This window comes from Scyliorhinus torazame, chromosome 1 (genome assembly GCF_047496885.1).
Source record: "Scyliorhinus torazame isolate Kashiwa2021f chromosome 1, sScyTor2.1, whole genome shotgun sequence".
NCBI lineage: Eukaryota > Metazoa > Chordata > Chondrichthyes > Carcharhiniformes > Scyliorhinidae > Scyliorhinus > Scyliorhinus torazame.
Genome location: NC_092707.1, coordinates 296,866,127 through 296,883,886, shown reverse-complemented (window position 1 = coordinate 296,883,886; position 17,760 = coordinate 296,866,127). Strand labels below are relative to the sequence as shown.

At 46.7% G+C, this 17,760-nt stretch overlaps 1 protein-coding gene across 1 annotated transcript in view; it reads right to left on the bottom strand.

The window, feature by feature from the left end:
- Positions 1–211: 211 nt before the first annotated feature.
- LOC140422708 (NADPH oxidase 3-like) overlaps positions 212–17,760 on the bottom strand; it is a 112,090-nt gene continuing 94,541 nt past the window's right edge. Inside the window, exons 12-13 of the mRNA XM_072507671.1 lie at positions 16,745–16,869; positions 212–357 (exon numbers count right to left, since the gene is read on the bottom strand). Of these exons, the coding sequence (XP_072363772.1) occupies positions 231–357; positions 16,745–16,869 (252 nt within the window). The 3' untranslated portion in view covers positions 212–230. The remainder of the gene's footprint in view (positions 358–16,744; positions 16,870–17,760) is intronic.

Below are 17,760 nucleotides of genomic sequence, written 5' to 3'. Positions count from 1 at the left end.
ATTATTCCATACTCATTTTAATGATTTTTCTATAACCTGACCAAAAAAATGTAAAGGACACATGTTACGTTCCTAAATAACAATTACATATTGTTAATTTTGTTGTCTGATATTTCAAACTATATAACTGGGGAAATAAAACGAACAAACTGTTTGTGTTATATTCAAACCCCACCCCAGCCCCAACACCCCACCTTAAGAATAATCACTGTGTAAAAGTTGCATAGAACTCAGATATTCTCCTTGTTGTAGTGGAACTGAACCCCTCGGGGATCAGCAGATGAATAATTATTACACATTGTATGAAGAACACTCGAAAGGTCCTTGGGTCCACAGAAGAACACACCGATGTTGGTCCTGTAGAAAATGCAACATTAGAGATAATTTAGAACAAGGCAGCTTGTACTCGCCAGGCTGTTGGCTAATTTTGATGTTCGTACCATTGGAGGTCGGCTGTTGAAACACTGGCACAAAATTACAAAAAGCAGCCAAGTAAATAACAGGATTACGGGTATATAAGTAGATAATTGAACACAACTGCCACTGGAATGCAGTAATTTGTTTGATACAAAATGGCACCACTTATTGTTTAGGTTTCTGACAGTCAAAAAAATGAACATCTGGTCTGCCACCTTAAACCTGGGAACATAGTGCTGAATGAAATTCAGTTGCACCACAGGAAACATGATGTGAATGAATTGTATGACTGAATGTATCATATTCTATTTATGTTTCTGATTACTCGTGTTAGCACTTCTGATGATATACATCAGTTGCAGGTGGAGTGTATGGCTGCTAATACTAGGTCATTGTTACCAAAGAGAAAAAAAAACATTGTGTATCATATTACATAAGCTATTTATTGTGTAATTTCCAATACAGTTGTATTTTTTGCTGGACAAAACTTTGATGTAACAATCACTTCTTTGTTGCTATACCCGGGTTGGCTGAGTTTGGTTCAGTGTACAGCAGAGGAAAGAGGCCATTTGGCCCAGCTGATGTATGGAGGCGTTTATGCCCCATATGGGCCTCCTCCAACCCTACCTCATCCTTTTTTTCCTTTCTCCCTCATGTGTTTATGTAGATTCCCCTTAAATGTGTCTAAATGACTTAACTACTCCATGTGGGAGTGTAAAGTAGAATACTGTGGATTTTGGCAATCCAAAACAAAAATTGAAGATGCTGTGAATTCCCGGAGGTCAAGCAGCATCTATGGAGAGGGAAACAGCATTAACATGTCAGGTTGGTGACCCTCTCCTCAAACCCATGTGGTAACATGTTCTATATTCTTATCACTTGTTTGGGTACAGATGTGTTTCCTGAAGGTTGGATAAATTAGCGACTATCTCATATTTATATATTTATGTTAAAATTTTTATTCAAATAAGGAATATATAACAACATATAAACAATCAATCAATAATAAAATAAACAAAATACAATCCTCCGAATTTGAGATTTTTTCCTCTTATTTCTATTCAACCATTCTCTTTTTATCCTCCCCCTTATCCTATTGACCTCTAATTTTGAACTCCCCCGAAGATGGAAACATTTACCCAATCAAACACTTTGATTATCTTTAAGACCTTGATCAGGTCACCCTCAGCTTTATCTTTTCTGGAGAAAAGAACTTCAACTTTTCTTGATTTGTAGATTCTCTCAGTTCTGGAATGATCCCTGTGAACATTCCAATTTATCTCTGTCATTTTTAAAATGGGACTGAAGTTCCTCGGAGTGGCAATCAGAGTTCGATGGCTGCTCCACGCCTAGGGAGCGATTCAACTAATTGGGAACCAAGTCCCACAGCGGGCATGTTTAGCCGCCTGTTTCCCAATGACTCACGTTGTATAAGGGGCCTCGGCAGGGAATGCGCGGCCGAGGCCGCACAAACCCTGTTTTATACACTGGGGAGCTCTGCTCGCCGGATCCCCAGTGTAGCGAGAGATCAGGACACCATTTTTAAATGGCATCCCGATCTCCGAGGCCTCCGAAATGACTCCCAATCCCCTCCAGCCTGAAGTCACAATGGGAGGGCCCAGGCCATCCCCCCACCTGCACCTCCCCCCCAACACCCATGCAGGACACCGCCGGCCCGATTGCACATGTGCAAGAAATGTCAGCTTGACACTGCCAACCTGGCATCCTAGCTGTGCCCATGTCAGCTGGCAGTGCCAGCCTGCCAGTGCCAGGATGCCCAGGTGGCACCAGCAGTGCCAGGGAACCACCCTACCCAAAGGGCATGCAGCTGGGGGCCTTCAAGCCCCTGGGAGACCCCCACGGGTGTCGTTCCCTCTGATCCCCGTTTGTGGGGGCCAGTGCTGAACAATGCTCGCCCGAGGTCTCCGAGGTGAAGGGGATGAATCCCAAAGCCTCAGGGACCCTGGGAATCTGCACATTAGAGTGAGACAAGCTGCTGTCAACTCGGTTCAAGGTCCCGTCAAGTTTAAAGGTCTTTGATGGGCAGGGAGAGAAGGTAAGTGTATAAGATAAATGGGTAGGATTTGGAAGTGGGGGTTGTTGAGTTAAGCCTCAGTGTGGGAGAGGGTGGTATTGGGTCGAGTCTCGGGCGTATGTCGGGATTGGCCTCGTGTTGGGGTGGAAAGAATCCTACAGGGAAAGGGGTGGTCGGGGTGTGCGGGGAGAGACCACTGGGAGGTTGGATGGATGAGAGAGTCCTGTGGTGAAGGTTGGGGGGATGTCCCATAGGGTGTCAGGGACTGGAGTGGTCAGGGGGTAGGATGAAACCCCTGGTGGATCGGCAGGGTGGGGAGTAGTTGGGGGGGTGAGGAAAGCCCCCTGGGGGATCAGGGGTATGGGGGAATCCCATGGTGGGTCTGTGTGTGTGTGTGTGTGGGCAATAGTTACCCAGAGGTTAGAATTGGTTTTAATTCTTCTAACCTTTTCTGGGTAAATATTGATTTAACCCAGTCGGGACCATCCAAAGTTTGCAATTTAAATCGTATTTTCGGATGGATCCCAGTGCTGGGCAATTGCCCAGGGATAGTTTTCAAAGAACAAAGAACAAAGAAATGTACAGCACAGGAACAGGCCCTTCGGCCCTCCAAGCCCGTGCCGACCATACTGCCCGACTAAACTACAATCTCCTACACTTCCTGGGTCCGTATCCTTCTATTCCCATCCTATTCATATATTTGTCAAGATGCCCCTTAAATGTCCCTATCGTCCCTGCCTCCACTACCTCCTCCGGTAGTGAGTTCCAGGCACCCACTACCCTCTGCGTAAAAAACTTGCCTCGTACATCTACTCTAAACTTTGCCCCTCTCACCTTAAACCTATGCCCCCTAGTAATTGACCCCTCTACCCTGGGGAAAAGCCTCTGACTATCCACTCTGTCTATGCCCCTCATAATTTTGTATACCTCTATCAGGTCGCCCCTCAACCTCCTTCGTTCCAGTGAGAACAAACCGAGTTTATTCAATCGCTCCTCATAGCTTATGCCCTCCATACCAGGCAACATTCTGGTAAATCTCTTCTGCACCCTCTCTAAAGCCTCCACATCCCTCTGGTAGTGTGGCGACCAGAATTGAACACTATACTCCAAGTGTGGCCTAACTAAGGTTCTATACAGCTGCAACATGACTTGCCAATTCTTATACTCAATGCCCCGGCCAATGAAGGCAAGCATGCCGTATGCCTTCTTGACTACCTTCTCCACCTGTGTAGCCCCTTTCAGTGATCTGTGGACCTGTACTCCTAGATCTCTTTGACTTTCAATACTCTTGAGGGTTCTACCATTCACTGTATATTCCCTACCTGCATTAGCCCTTCCAAAATGCATTACCTCACATTTGTCCAGGTTAAACTCCATCTGCCATCTCTCTGCCCAAGTCTCCAGACAATCTAAATCCTGCTGTATCCTCAGACAGTCCTCATCGCTATCCGCAATTCCACCAACCTTTGTGTCGTCTGCAAACTTACTAATCAGACCAGTTACATTTTCCTCCAAATCATTTATATATACTACAAAGAGCAAAGGTCCCAGCACTGATCCCTGTGGAACACCACTGGTCACAGCCCTCCAATTAGAAAAGCATCCCTCCATTGCTACCCTCTGCCTTCTATGGCCTAGCCAGTTCTGTATCCACCTTGCCAGTTCACCCCTGATCCCGTGTGACTTCACCTTTTGTACTAGTCTACCATGAGGGACCTTGTCAAAGGCCTTACTGAAGTCCATATAGACAACATCTACTGCCCTACCTGCATCAATCATCTTAGTGACCTCCTCGAAAAACTCTATCAAGTTAGTGAGACACGACCTCCCCTTCACAAAACCGTGCTGCCTCTCACTAATACGTCCATTTGCTTCCAAATGGGAGTAGATCCTGTCTCGAAGAATTCTCTCCAGTAATTTCCCTACCACTGAAGTAAGGCTCACCGGCCTGTAGTTCCCGGGATTATCCCTGCCACCCTTCTTAAACAGAGGAACAACATTGGCTATTCTCCAGTCCTCCGGGACATCCCCTGAAGACAGCGAGGATCCAAAGATTTCTGTCAAGGCCTCAGCAATTTCCTCTCCAGCCTCCTTCAGTATTCTGGGGTAGATCCCATCCGGCCCTGGGGACTTATCTACCTTAATATTTTTTAAGACACCCAACACCTCGTCTTTTTGGATCACAATGTGACCCAGGCTATCTACACCCCCTTCTCCAGACTCAACATCTACCAATTCCTTCTCTTTGGTGAATACTGATGCAAAGTATTCATTTAGTACCTCGCCCATTTCCTCTGGCTCCACACATAGATTCCCTTGCCTATCCTTCAGTGGGCCAACCCTTTCCCTGGCTACCCTCTTGCTTTTTATGTAAGTGTAAAAAGCCTTGGGATTTTCCTTAACCCTATTTGCCAATGACTTTTCATGACCCCTTCTAGCCCTCCTGACTCCCTGCTTAAGTTCCTTCCTACTTTCCTTATATGCCACACAGGCTTCGTCTGTTCCCAGCCTTTTAGCCCTGACAAATGCCTCCTTTTTCTTTTTGACGAGGCCTACAATATCACTCGTCATCCAAGGTTCCCGAAAATTGCCGTATTTATCTTTCTTCCTCACAGGAACATGCCTGTCCTGTATTCCTTTCAACTGACACTTGAAAGCCTCCCACATGTCAGATGTTGATTTGCCCTCAAACATCCGCCCCCAATCTATGTTCTTCAGTTCCCGCCTAATATTGTTATAATTAGCCTTCCCCCAATTTAGCACATTCATCCTCGGACCACTCTTATCCTTGTCCACCAGTACTTTAAAACTTACTGAATTGTGGTCACTGTTACCGAAATGCTCCCCTACTGAAACATCTACCACCTGGCCGGGCTCATTCCCCAATACCAGGTCCAGTACCGCCCCTTCCCTAGTTGGACTGTTTACATATTGTTTTAAGAAGCCCTCCTGGATGCTCCTTACAAACTCTGCCCCGTCTAAGCCCCTGGCACTAAGTGAGTCCCAGTCAATATTGGGGAAGTTGAAGTCTCCCATCACCACAACCCTGTTGTTTTTACTCTTTTCCAAAATCTGTCTACCTATCTGCTCCTCTATCTCCCGCTGGCTGTTGGGAGGCCTGTAGTATACCCCCAACATTGTGACTGCACCCTTCTTATTCCTGATCTCCAACCATATAGCCTCACTGCCCTCTGAGGTGTCCTCTCGCTGTATAGCTGTGATACTCTCCTGAACAAGTAGCGCAACTCCGCCTCCCCTTTTACATCCCCCTCTATCCCGCCTGAAACATCTAAATCCTGGAACGTTTAGCTGCCAATCCTGCCCTTCCCTCAACCAGGTCTCTGTAATGGCAACAACATCATAGTTCCAAGTAGTAATCCAAGCTCTAAGTTCATCTGCCTTACCCGTAATGCTCCTTGCATTAAAACATATGCACTTCAGGCCACCAGACCCGCTGTGTTCAGCAACTTCTCCCCGTCTGCGCTGCCTCAGAGCCACACTGTCCCTATTCCCTAGTTCTCCCTCAATGCTCTCACCTTCTGACCTATTGCTCCCGTGCCCACCCCCCTGCCATACTAGTTTAAACCCTCCCGTGTGACACTAGCAAACCTCGCGGCCAGGATATTTATGCCTCTCCGGTTTAGATGCAACCCGTCCATCTTATACAGGTCACACCTGCCCCGGAAGAGCTCCCAGTGGTCCAGATAACAGAAACCCTCCCTCCTACACCAGCTGTTTAGCCACGTGTTTGTCTGCTCTATCTTCCTATTTCTAGCCTCACTGGCACGTGGCACAGGGAGTAATCCCGAGATTACAACCCTCGAGGTCCTGTCTTTTAACTTTCTGCCTAGCTCCCTGAACTCCTGCTGCAGGACCTCATGCCCCTTCCTGCCTATGTCGTTAGTACCAATATGTACAACGACCTCTGCCTGTTTGCCCTCCCCCTTCAGGATTCCCTCTACCCGTTCGGAGACATCCTGGACCCTGGCACCAGGGAGGCAACATACCATCCTGGAGTCTCTTTCACGTCCACAGAAGCGCCTATCTGTGCCCCTGACTATAGAGTCCCCTATAACTATTACTCTTCTGCGCTTTGACCCTCCCTTCTGAACATGAGAGCCAGCCGTGGTGCCACTGCTCTGGCTGCTGCTGTTTTCCCCTGATAGGCTATCCCCCCCGACAGTATCCAAAGGGGTATATCTGTTCGAGAGGGGGACAACCACAGGGGATTCCTGCACTGACTGCCTGCCCTTTCTGGTGGTCACCCATTTCTCTGCCTGCACCTTGGGTGTGACCACACTTACATAACTGCGATCTATGACGCTTTCCGCCACCTGCATGCTCCTAAGTGCATCCAATTGCTGCTCCAACCGAACCATGCGGTCTGTGAGGAGCTGCAGTTGGGTGCACTTTCTGCAGATGAAGCCATCCGGGACGCTGGAAGCCTCCCGGACCTGCCACATCTCACAGTCAGAGCACAGCACCCCTCTAACTGACATTGCGTCAATTAATTAAAATTAAAATTTGTCTTTTTTTTTTTTTATAAATACTTTTTTTAAATTTCAAAGTTACTGTCAACTATCTGTTTCCTAGCACTAGATTTCTAATAGAAATGCGATAGCCAACTATAATATTCTCCGATCTCTGGCTTAGATATCCTCTAAATTATAATTAAGTTATTATGTTTAATTAGTTCCCAAATACTCAAAAAAATTTAGGTTAGAATCCCAACCAGCCACTCAGGTCACAGCTTTTCTGTGATGTCACTTCAGTTTCCCCCCGACACACACAATTTGAAAAACAGGTATAAAAGTAAAAATCACTTGCTTACCTTCTGAGATGTTCTCAGGTTCTCTCGCTGACAGAGACTGCTCCTCCACCTCCAATCCTTGACCTGCACAATGCTAATAATATAATATGGCACTTACCTTACACCAATGGGTCTTATTATTAGGTTAGAGGAGGAGGGCGGGTGGGAGACACTACACGTGTAGTGTCTCGGGTTTCCTCTCCACCAGAATTTATTGGTTGGGGGGGGGGGGGGGGGGGGGGGGGACTTGCCAGAGGTCGAACTTCCGGTTCCCGCCGAAATCCAAAGGGCTGCTCCTGTAAAGGTAAGTGCTTTTAAATTCACTACTCACCTCCAATTCGAAACATCAATTGGGAACTTCCAGAGAGTGGAGGTGGTTCCCCAGCCAATCTTTGGGGTAACCATCAATACAATTCCCTGGAGCTCAGCGGTTACAGCCCAATATGGATATAGTCATCTAAGTGTGTTCCAACCAAGGTTCGTTACACATTTAACATAATCTCTCTGCTTTTCAGTTCTATCCACCTAGAAACAAACCTTGGTGCTTGGTTTGCCTTTTTAAATTACCTTAATAACCTGTGATTCTTATTATCTGAGCATTTTATCTCCCTTCCAAAAGTGTTTCTATTGTTTTTTCAATCTCCAATTAAGTGTAATGGAAGCTGAAGCAGAGGCTATTTAAATGTTTTTTCCACTGCTTATTGCAAACTAGCGTGTAGAAAAAGAAACACAATTTACAACAGATTAACAACTTGATACAAATAATATAGGGAGAGATGGTGGTGGAGTGCTAATGTCACTGGACTGGTAATCCAGAGGCCAGCATAACGCTCTGGGAAAATCAGTGATGGCAACTTTGAAACTACTATTGATCGTTGTAAAAACTCATCTGGTTCACTAATGTCCTTTAGGGAAGGAAATCTGCCACCCTTACCTGGTCTGGTCTACATATAACTCCAGACCCACAGCAATATGGGTTGATTCTTAACTGTGCTCAGAAAGGGCAATTAGGGATCAAGGGCACTTGTACTGGGGAAAATGCGGTCATGCCGTTGGAACAGCCTACATCTGAACTGTGTTGGGACCAGTGTTCTTGCAAACCGTAAATAGAGGGGGGATAGCTCTGGAGAGGGAATGCATCGGCTTGCAAAGCAACAGGATATGGCAGCATTATAAGACAGCTATTTAGGTAATGACACCCAGAGTGTGGCAGTAGGGACAGAGTGTACAAACATTTAAAAAAAGCAGCAAATAGAGTCAAAGGGGTAAAAAATGTTTTTAAAAAAGCAAAATAATGGCTCTTTACTTAAATGCATGTAATAGTCGGCAAAACATAAATGAATTAAGGATACAAATTGAGGTTAATGGGTATGATATTATAACCATTACAGATAGTGGTTACAAGGAGACCAAAGCTGGGAATGAAATTATCAGGGGTATGTGACTTTTCCTAAGGACAGGCAGGAAGGAAAGCATGGTGGGGTAGCTTTGTGAGTACAAGACGGAATAAGTACGATAGCATGAAATGATCTTAAATTGGAAGATGTGAAATCCATATGGGTTGAGGTAAGAAATAACAGGGGGAAGAAGACACTGCTAGGAGTAGTCTGTGGGCCCCCTAACAGTAGCTATACTGTAGGATGGAGAATAATTCAGGAGATAAAGAGGGCATGTAAAATTGGCAGTATGTTAACCATAGGTGACTTTAATCTTCATGTGGTTTGGGACAGACAAATTGGCAGAGGTAGCCATGAGGAAGAATTCATGGAATGTATTCGGGACAGTTTCCTAGAACAATATGTTGTGGACACAACCAGGGATCAGACTATTTTGGATTTGGTAATGTGTAATGAGGCAGGTTTCACAAACAATCTCAGAGGAAAAGATCCCCTTGGAAACAGAGACCATAACATGGCAGAATTTAGCATTCAGTTTGTGAGTCAGAAACAACTGTGCTAATCCTAAATAAGGGCAATTACAAAGGAACAAGAGCAGAGTTAGTTGGAGTGGGCTGGGAAAGGTATTTAGCAAGAAAGACGGTTGATCAGCAATGGCAGATATTTCTGAAAATAGTTCATGACTCATGAGGGAGATAATAATAATCTTTATTGTCACAAGTAGGCATACATTAACACTGCAATGAAGTTACTGTGAAATGCCCCAAGTCACCACATTCCGGCCCCTGTTCGGGTACACAGGGAGAATCCAGAATGTCCAAATTACCTAACAGCACGAATTTCGGGACTTTTGGGAGGAAACCGGAGCACCCGGAGGAAACCCATGCAGACACAGGAAGAACGTGCAGACGCCGCACAGACAGTGACCCAAGCCGGGAATCGAACATGGGATCCTGGAGTTGTGAAGCAACAGTGCTACCCACTGTGCGACTGTGCTGTCCACCATATCCTAGTGAGAGAAGAAGGATTCTAGGAAGGCGATAAATCAACCGTGGTTAACCAAAGAAGTTAAGGTTAGTACTAAACTGAAAGTAAAAACATACAATGTGGCAAAATTTTGTACTAAGCCAGAGGATTAGGAAAGTTTTAAAAACCAACAAAAGATTATCAAAAAATAAAGGGAGAAGATCAACTATGAGGATAAACTAGCAGGTAATATATAAATTGACAGTAAGAGCTTCTTTAAATATATAAAAAGGAAAAGAGAGGCCAAAGTGAACATAGGCCACACAGAGAATGAGACTGGTCAATAATAATGGGGAACCAGGAAATGGTGGAGGAGTTAAATAAATGCTTTGCGTCAGTCTTCACAGCGGAAGACTTTAGTAACATTCCAAAAATACTAAGTAATTAAGGGGCAAAAGTTGAGGTGGGAGGGGGAAGAAAATAAATACATTAACTAAAGAAAATGTACTAGGGAAACTAATGGTGCTAAAGACCGATAGATCCCCGGACCTGATGGATTGCATTCCGGAATATTAAAGGAAGTAGTTACAGAGATAGTGGAGGCATTGGTAGTAATCTTCCAAGAATCCTTAAATGCTGGAAAAGTCCCAGAGGATTGGAAAACTGCCTATATAACACACTTAATCAAAATGGAAGAAAACAAAACAGGCAACTATAGCCCAGTTAGCTTAACATCTGTCTTTGGGAAAATGTCCATTACAGAACATTTAGAAATACACAATATACTCAAGCAGAGTCAGCATGGCCAATGAAGGGGAAATCATGCCTGTATTAGAATTCTTTGAGGTGGTAATGAGCAGGATAGATTGAGGAATATGTTTGGATTTCCAAACAGCGCTCGATAAGGTATCGCACAAAAGGTTGCTTAATAACAGCCATGGTGTTGAGGATAGTATATTAGCATGGAAAGAAGATTGGCTAACTAGTAGAAGACAGAGAGTTAGGATAAGAGGGACATTTTCAGGATGTAAGCTGCAACTAGTGGAGTGCCACAGGCTTCAGTGATGGGGCCACAATTATTTACAATAGATATTAGTCCAAAGATGTGCAGGTTAGGTGGATTGCCCATGCTAAAACTGCCCCTTAATGTCAAAAGATGTGCAGGTTAGGTGGGGTTATGGGGATAGGACGGGGTAGTGGGCCTTGGTAGGGTGCTCTTTCAGAGGGTTGGTGCAGACTCGATGAACTGAATGGCTTCCTTCTGCACTGTAGTGATTCTATGTATATGGAATATGGAGTAATATTAATGACTTACATGAGTGAAGTGGATGTACTATTGCTAAGTTTGCGGATTACAGAAAAATATCTGGGAAGGCAAATAGTGAGGATGACCCAAAGAGTTCACAGAGGGAAATAGGTTAAGTGAGTGGGCAAGAACTTGACAGTTGAAATATATTGTTGGAAAATGTGAAGTTCTGCACTTTGGTAGGAAGAATAAAGAAGCAGAATATTATTTAATGGAAGAAGACTGCAGAAAGCTGCAGCACAGAGAGATTTGGGGGTCCTTGTGCATAAATCACAAAATACTGGCATGCAGGTTCAGCAAGTAATTGGGAAGACAAATTGCATGTTTCTAAAACTGTACAAGGCACTAGTTAGACCACACCTGGAATACTGTGAACATTTTTGGTCCCCTTATCTAAGGAAAGATATATTGGTATTGGAGGCAGTCCAGAGAAGGTTCATGAGATTGATCCCAGGTATGGAGGGATATTTTTATAAGGAGAGGTTTAGTAGGTTGGGCCTCTAGTCATTGGAGTTGAGAAGAATAAGAAGCGACTTTATTGAGACATATATCAGGGGTCTTGACAGGGTAGATGCTGAGAGGTTGTTTCCCTGTGAGAGTGTGTAGGAGTAGAGGGCATAATCTCAAAGTAAGGGTTAGGACATTTAAGGCAGAAATGAGGAGGAATTTATTCTCTCACAAGGTAGTGAATCTGTTGAATTCTTTACCACAGATGGCTGTAGAAACCAGGTCATTAAATATATTCAAGGCTGAGGCAGACACATTTTTAATCGGTAAGGGAATAAAGAGTTATGGGGATATGGCAGGAAAGTGGAGTTGAGGATTATCATATCAGATCAGTCATGATCCCACTGAAAGATGGAGCAGACTCAATGGGCTGAATGGCCTACTTCTGCTCCTGCGTCTTATGGTCTTACAGATATCAGCAGTTTCTTGCAATGAGGAGTCGTGCACTTTGATTGCAACCCTTTATGCGAGGGCTTGCTTGCTCTTCATGCTTGCTGTTCAGCACCCACTGGCTCCCACCAGCACAACCCCTTCATGTCCACATGCAATGCCCACACCTGCCACCTGCTATAGACCCCTCCCCTACCCATCAGGCGAGCGGCTCACAATGCCCTCTCTTTGACCCTGCAGGAGAAGATAGCGTATAATAAGCGGGAAATGGGCAAGGCGGGGGTGGAGGAGTTGGGGCGGTGGAGCACAGAGATTCGAGTCCTCACTCCCTGTGAGGAACAGTCCCTGGAAATTGTGGGGTTGACCTAGACGAGAACAGTCACTAACGACGAGGTTGGCCTGCACCACAGATGTGAGGATTCACCCAGATGACTTGTCTCAAGTTCATGTCAAACAAAATGATCCTTCCCTCTCATGACCACATGTTCATTGTCTCGCACGATCTCCACCTGATGGGGCTGGGCCATCCAGAGTCGTTTCCCCCCCCCCACCCAAGAATCCACCTTGGAGGAGAGCTCCGAGGAGACCACCATCGAGGTGTCACAGCTATCACCCCCACCTTCCACCAGCACAGAGACACACACCTCAGTGAGAGACATTAGTGGACAGGCTTCTGTGACACAACCTGGTGAGCACCACACAGTTACTGATGCACATCAGATGAAGGCAGGAGTCACGGAATAATACAGTGCAGAAGAGGCCCTTTGACCCATCGAGTCTACAGCGATGCCTGAAAAACACTTGACCTATCTACCTAATCCCATTTGCCAGTACTTGCCCATAGCCTTGAATGTTATGATGTGCCAAGTGATCATCCAGGTACTTTTTAAAGGATGCATGGCAACCACCCCTACCACCCTCCCAGGCAGTGCATTCCAGACCAACACCACCCTTTGGGTAGAAAAGCTTTTCCTCAAACTCCCCTAAACCTCCTGCCCCTCACCTTGAACTTGTGACCCCTTGTAACTGACCCTTCAACTAAGGGGAACAGCTGTTCCCTATCCACCCTGGGGATCTGAGGAAGCTCTGGCTGGTGAAAGGAGGGAAAATCCCAAGGTATTCTATAAGTATATCAATGGGAAGAGGATAACCAGAGAAAGAGTAGGGCCCATTAGGGGCCAGAGAGTGATCTGTGGTTAGAGTTAGAGTACATTGGTAGGGTGTTCTACGACAACATCACATCCATCTTCACCCAAGAGAATGAGGATGTAGGTATGGAACTAAGGGAGAAAGACCGAGAGGTTCTTTGAGTAAATTAACATAGGGAGTGACAAGGTATTGGAGGTGTTGGCAGGCGTAAAAGTGGACAAATCTCCAGGTCCGGATGAATTGTGTCCCAGGAATTTTTAATTCCTTTCTGGCCACAGGGCAGGTTCCAGAGGACTGGAGAACAGCTAATGTGGTCCCACTATTTAAGAAGGGTTGTCGAGATAAGCCAGGGAACTACAGACCAGTGAGTCTAACATCAGTGGTAGGGAAACTATTGGGAGAAACCTTTGAAGGAGAGAATCTATCTCCACTTGGAGAGGCAAGGTTTGATCAGGAGTAGTCAGCATGGCTTTGTCAGGGGGAGGTCATGCCGAACAAATTTGATTGATTTTTTTGAGGTGGTGACCAGGGGCGGGATTCTGCGACAAAGGGGCTATGTCCCCACGCCGGCGGCAAAACCGGCGGCAATCACTCCGGCGTCAACAGCCCCCGAAAGTGAGGAATTCTCCAGGTTTTCGGGGGCTAGTTTGATGCCGGAGCGGCTGGTGCCGCTCCTGCCGGCGGCGAAGGGCCGGCGCGAGTTCGTGCATGCGCGGAACGGCCAGCGTCATCTCGCGCATGCGAGGACCGGCCGGCGTATTTCTGCACATGTGCGGGGGATCTCTTCTCCGCGCCGACCCCCGGGCAATATGGCGGACCCCTACAGGGGCCCGATGCAGAGGAAAGAAGGCCCCCCACAGAACCAGCCCTGATCGCGGGCCAGGCCACCGTGGGGGCCACCCCCAGGGCCGGATCCCCCCATGTCCACCCCAGGACCACCCGCGCACACATACCTGCCAGGTCCCGCCGTACGTGAGGTGAGTAATTCACGCTGGCGGGACTGGCCAAAACTGGACGGCCACTCGACTCATCGGGGCCCGGAAATCGCCGGGGGGGGCCGCTGTCAACGGCCCCCGACCAGCGTGGCAGGAATCCCGCCGACCCCCGAATAACGGCGCCGGAGAATAGGGCAGCTGGAGTTGGTGCGGCGGGGCAGGATTCGCGCCTCCCCCGGGGATTCTCCGACCCGGTGGGGGGTCAGAGAATCCCGGCGCAGGCGTGTAGGTGAGGGTAGTGTAGTTGATGTAGTTTGTATGGATTTCAGCAAAGTGTTTGACAAGGACCCATGTGAGACTTATAAAGAAGGTAAATGCACATCGGTAACAGGGTAATTTGATAAGGTGGATTCAAACTTGACTTAGTTGTAGAAGACAGAGGGTGATGACAGATGGCTGCTTTAGTGACTAGAGGCCAGTGTCCGTGATGTACCACAGGGATCTGTGCTGGGTCCCCTATTATATAGGGGCTGGTTTAGCACAGTGGGCTAAACAGCTGGCTTGTAATGCAGAACAATGCCAACAGAAAGGGTTCAATTCACGTTCCAGCCTCCCCGAACAGGCGCCGGAATGTGGGGACTAGGGACTTTTCACAGTAAGTTCATTGAAGTCTACTTGTGACAATAAGTGATTATTATTATTATTCGTCATTTAAAGTTGGAGTACTGTGTGCAGTTCTCGTCTCCACATTATAGGAAGGGTGTGATTACACTGGAGTGGGTGCAGAGGAGATTCACCAGAACTTTGCTTGGGATGTAACATTTAAGTTACGAAGAGAGGTTGGATAAGTTAGGGTTGTTTCCAATGGAGCAAAGAAGACTGAGGGCTGACCTGATCGAGATGTACAAGATTATGAGGGGCAAGGACAGGGTGGATAGGAAGCAGCTGTTCCCTTAGTTGAAGGGTCAGTCACAAGGGGACACAGGTTCGAGGGACAGGAGGTTTAGGGGGGATTTGAGGGTGGTGGCAATTGTCTCGGAGGATGGTAGAGGCAGTTTGCCTCACATCCTTTAAAGAGTACCTGGGGATGAGCACTTGACATGTCATAACATGCAAGGCAATGGGCCAAGTGCTGGTAAATGGGATTAGGTAGGTAGGTCAGGTGTTTTTCACGTGTCAGTGCAGACTCGTAGGCCGAAGAGTCTCTTCTACACTGTATGATTCTGATCCCAGTCAACAACCAACAGTACTCTTGGTTGCAGCATGTTGCCGCATTGTAGCTCAGACACTAACCTTTTTATTTCATCCTGCACCAAATAGAACTGCTCTCCACCTCACACGGCTTCAGACATGTGGCCAAGTAAGACTGAGATCTCATAGGAGTTTGTTCGTGTCACTCTACTGGTCCAAGTCCAGATTAATTTATAATTTGGACTAATTTGGTTGAGCCCCAAACTCTCTGACATGTCGTTAAGGTAAACTATGGGCAATGTGGCGGTGGTGGGAAGGAGAAGGGGTAGAATGGGTTAGGATGGAGGAGGAATCTTGTAAGGGGTCTAGTTTGAGGGCTATTGTGACGGCAGCATTGCCAATGGCTCCGAGTAGGTATTCAGGGAGCCCAGTGGTGCAGTCCACGGTGAAGATATGGAATCAGCTGAGGAGGCATTTTAGGGTGGAAGGGATGTCGGTGCTAACGCCGCTGTGCGAGAATCATGGGTTTGAGCCGGGGGGGATGGGTAGTGTATACAGGAGGTGGAGGGAAGTGGGGTTAGTCAAGGTGAGGGATCTGAATTTGGAGGAAGGGTTCGTCAGTCTGGAGGCGCTAAGGGAGAGGATAGAGCTGCCGAGGGGGAGTGAGTTCAGGTATCTGCAGGTTAGGGACTTTGCGCGAAAGGTCTGGAGGGGGTTCCCTAGGTTGCCGGGATACACCCTGCTGGAGCGACTGCTGCTTCCGGATGTGGAAGGGGAGGGAAGAATTGGGGATATATATAAGTGGCAGGAGGAGCAGGGAGGTGAGCGGGTGGTGAAGATCAAGGAGAAATGGGAAGCGGAGTTGGGAGGGGAGATTAATTGGGGAGTATGGAGTGAGGCACTGCGAAGGGTAAACGGGACCTCCTCTTGTGCAAGGATGAGCCTGCTACAGTTTAACGTGGTGCACAGGGTGCATATGACTCGGGCGAGAATGAATGGGTTCTTTCAAGGGGTAGCAGATGAGTGTGAGAGGTGTGGGCGGGGGTCAGCGAACCACGTGCACATGTTTTGGGGTTGCGAAACACTGGGAAGATTCTGGGCGGGATTGTTCGCGGTCTTTGCCAGAATCGTGGAGGAGGGAGTGGACCCGGACCCATTGGTGGCGATATTTGGGGTTTCAGAGAAGCCGGAGCTCATGGAGAGGAGGAAGGCCAATGTCGTGGCCTTCGCCTCTCTGATTGCACGGTGACGAATTTTGCTGGAGTGGCGGTCGGCATCGCCACCAGGGGTAGTGGTTTAGTTGGGTGACCTGTACGACTTCCTGTGGTTAGAGAAGATAAAGTATGAGTTAAGGGGCTTTTCAGAGGGGTTTGGGGATATGTGGAGGATGTTTGTGACCGTGTTTGAGGGGCTGTTCGGCGCCGCGGGGGGGGTGAAAAAGGGGAAAAATCTGTACAAACTGTGTTGATTGCTGGGAAGTATGTTTCCCGGGGTGTTTATTCGCTGTAATCTGTTTTAATACATGTTTGTAATAAAATACATTATAATAAAAGATAAATTATGGACTGTAGTCCAAACCTTTTATAAAAATACATTAATGTCTGATGACTTAACCACAAATTGAAGCATCAAAAGCCTTACCCAGGATGATGATCAGCTATGCGTTTGAACTCCTTGTTCCAATTTGGCCTGCCATAGAATGTCTTCTGTTTCAACCCAGTGATAACATCTTTGTTCTCTTCATAATGCAAGGCAATGTGAGCAGCCTGTGGAAAAACAACTGCCAGTCTGTCATTAGTGCAATTGCTAAAAGTCTTTAGTGTTGCAAATTATGTTGTAAACTATTTCTCAACTCCTTCATTGGCAAAAAGAAATCTTAAAACAGTACTAAGCAATACAATCCACTGTTATGTACTAGGTAATGAAATAATATACATTCAGTTGCATCAGTAGTATTTTTTACATATTTGTTTCTGGGCTGTGAGTCTTGCTGGCAAAGTCTGCATTTGTTGACCACGCTAAATGCCCTTGAGTAGGTGGGGGTGAGCTGTCTTCTTGTACCATTGCAGTCCATCTGGTGTAGGTGCTCCCACAGTTCTGTCTGGATCGAAGTTTCACTGTCAATCTTCTTGAGTGTTGTTGGAGCGGCACTCAACCAGGCAAGTGGAGAGTGTTCCATCACACACCTGACTTGTGCCTTGTAGGTGGCGGACAGCCTTTGGGGAGTTAGGAGGTGAGTTACTCGCTGTAGGATTCCCAGCTTCTAACCGTCTGTTGTAGCCATGATAGGCTGGTCCAGTTGAATTTATAGTCGACGGTAACCCCCAGCATTATGCTGGGGGTATTCAGTGACATAATGCCATTGAATGTTGGAGATGGTCACTGCCTGGCACTTGTGTTTGGTGAATGTTACTTACTAATTATCAGCATAAGCCTGACCGTTGTCCAGGTCTTGTTGCTTGCTAATACAGCCCACTTCGATAGCTGGGGAATCAAGAATTTTATGACTTTATGATTAAAGGAAGGTCATTGATGAAGTAGCTGAAAATCGTTGGGCCTCGGACACTACAAGGCACTGGGGCTGAAATGAAATTAAACCACAACCATCTTCCATTATGCTAGGTATGACTCCAATCAGTGAAGAGTTTTTCCCGATT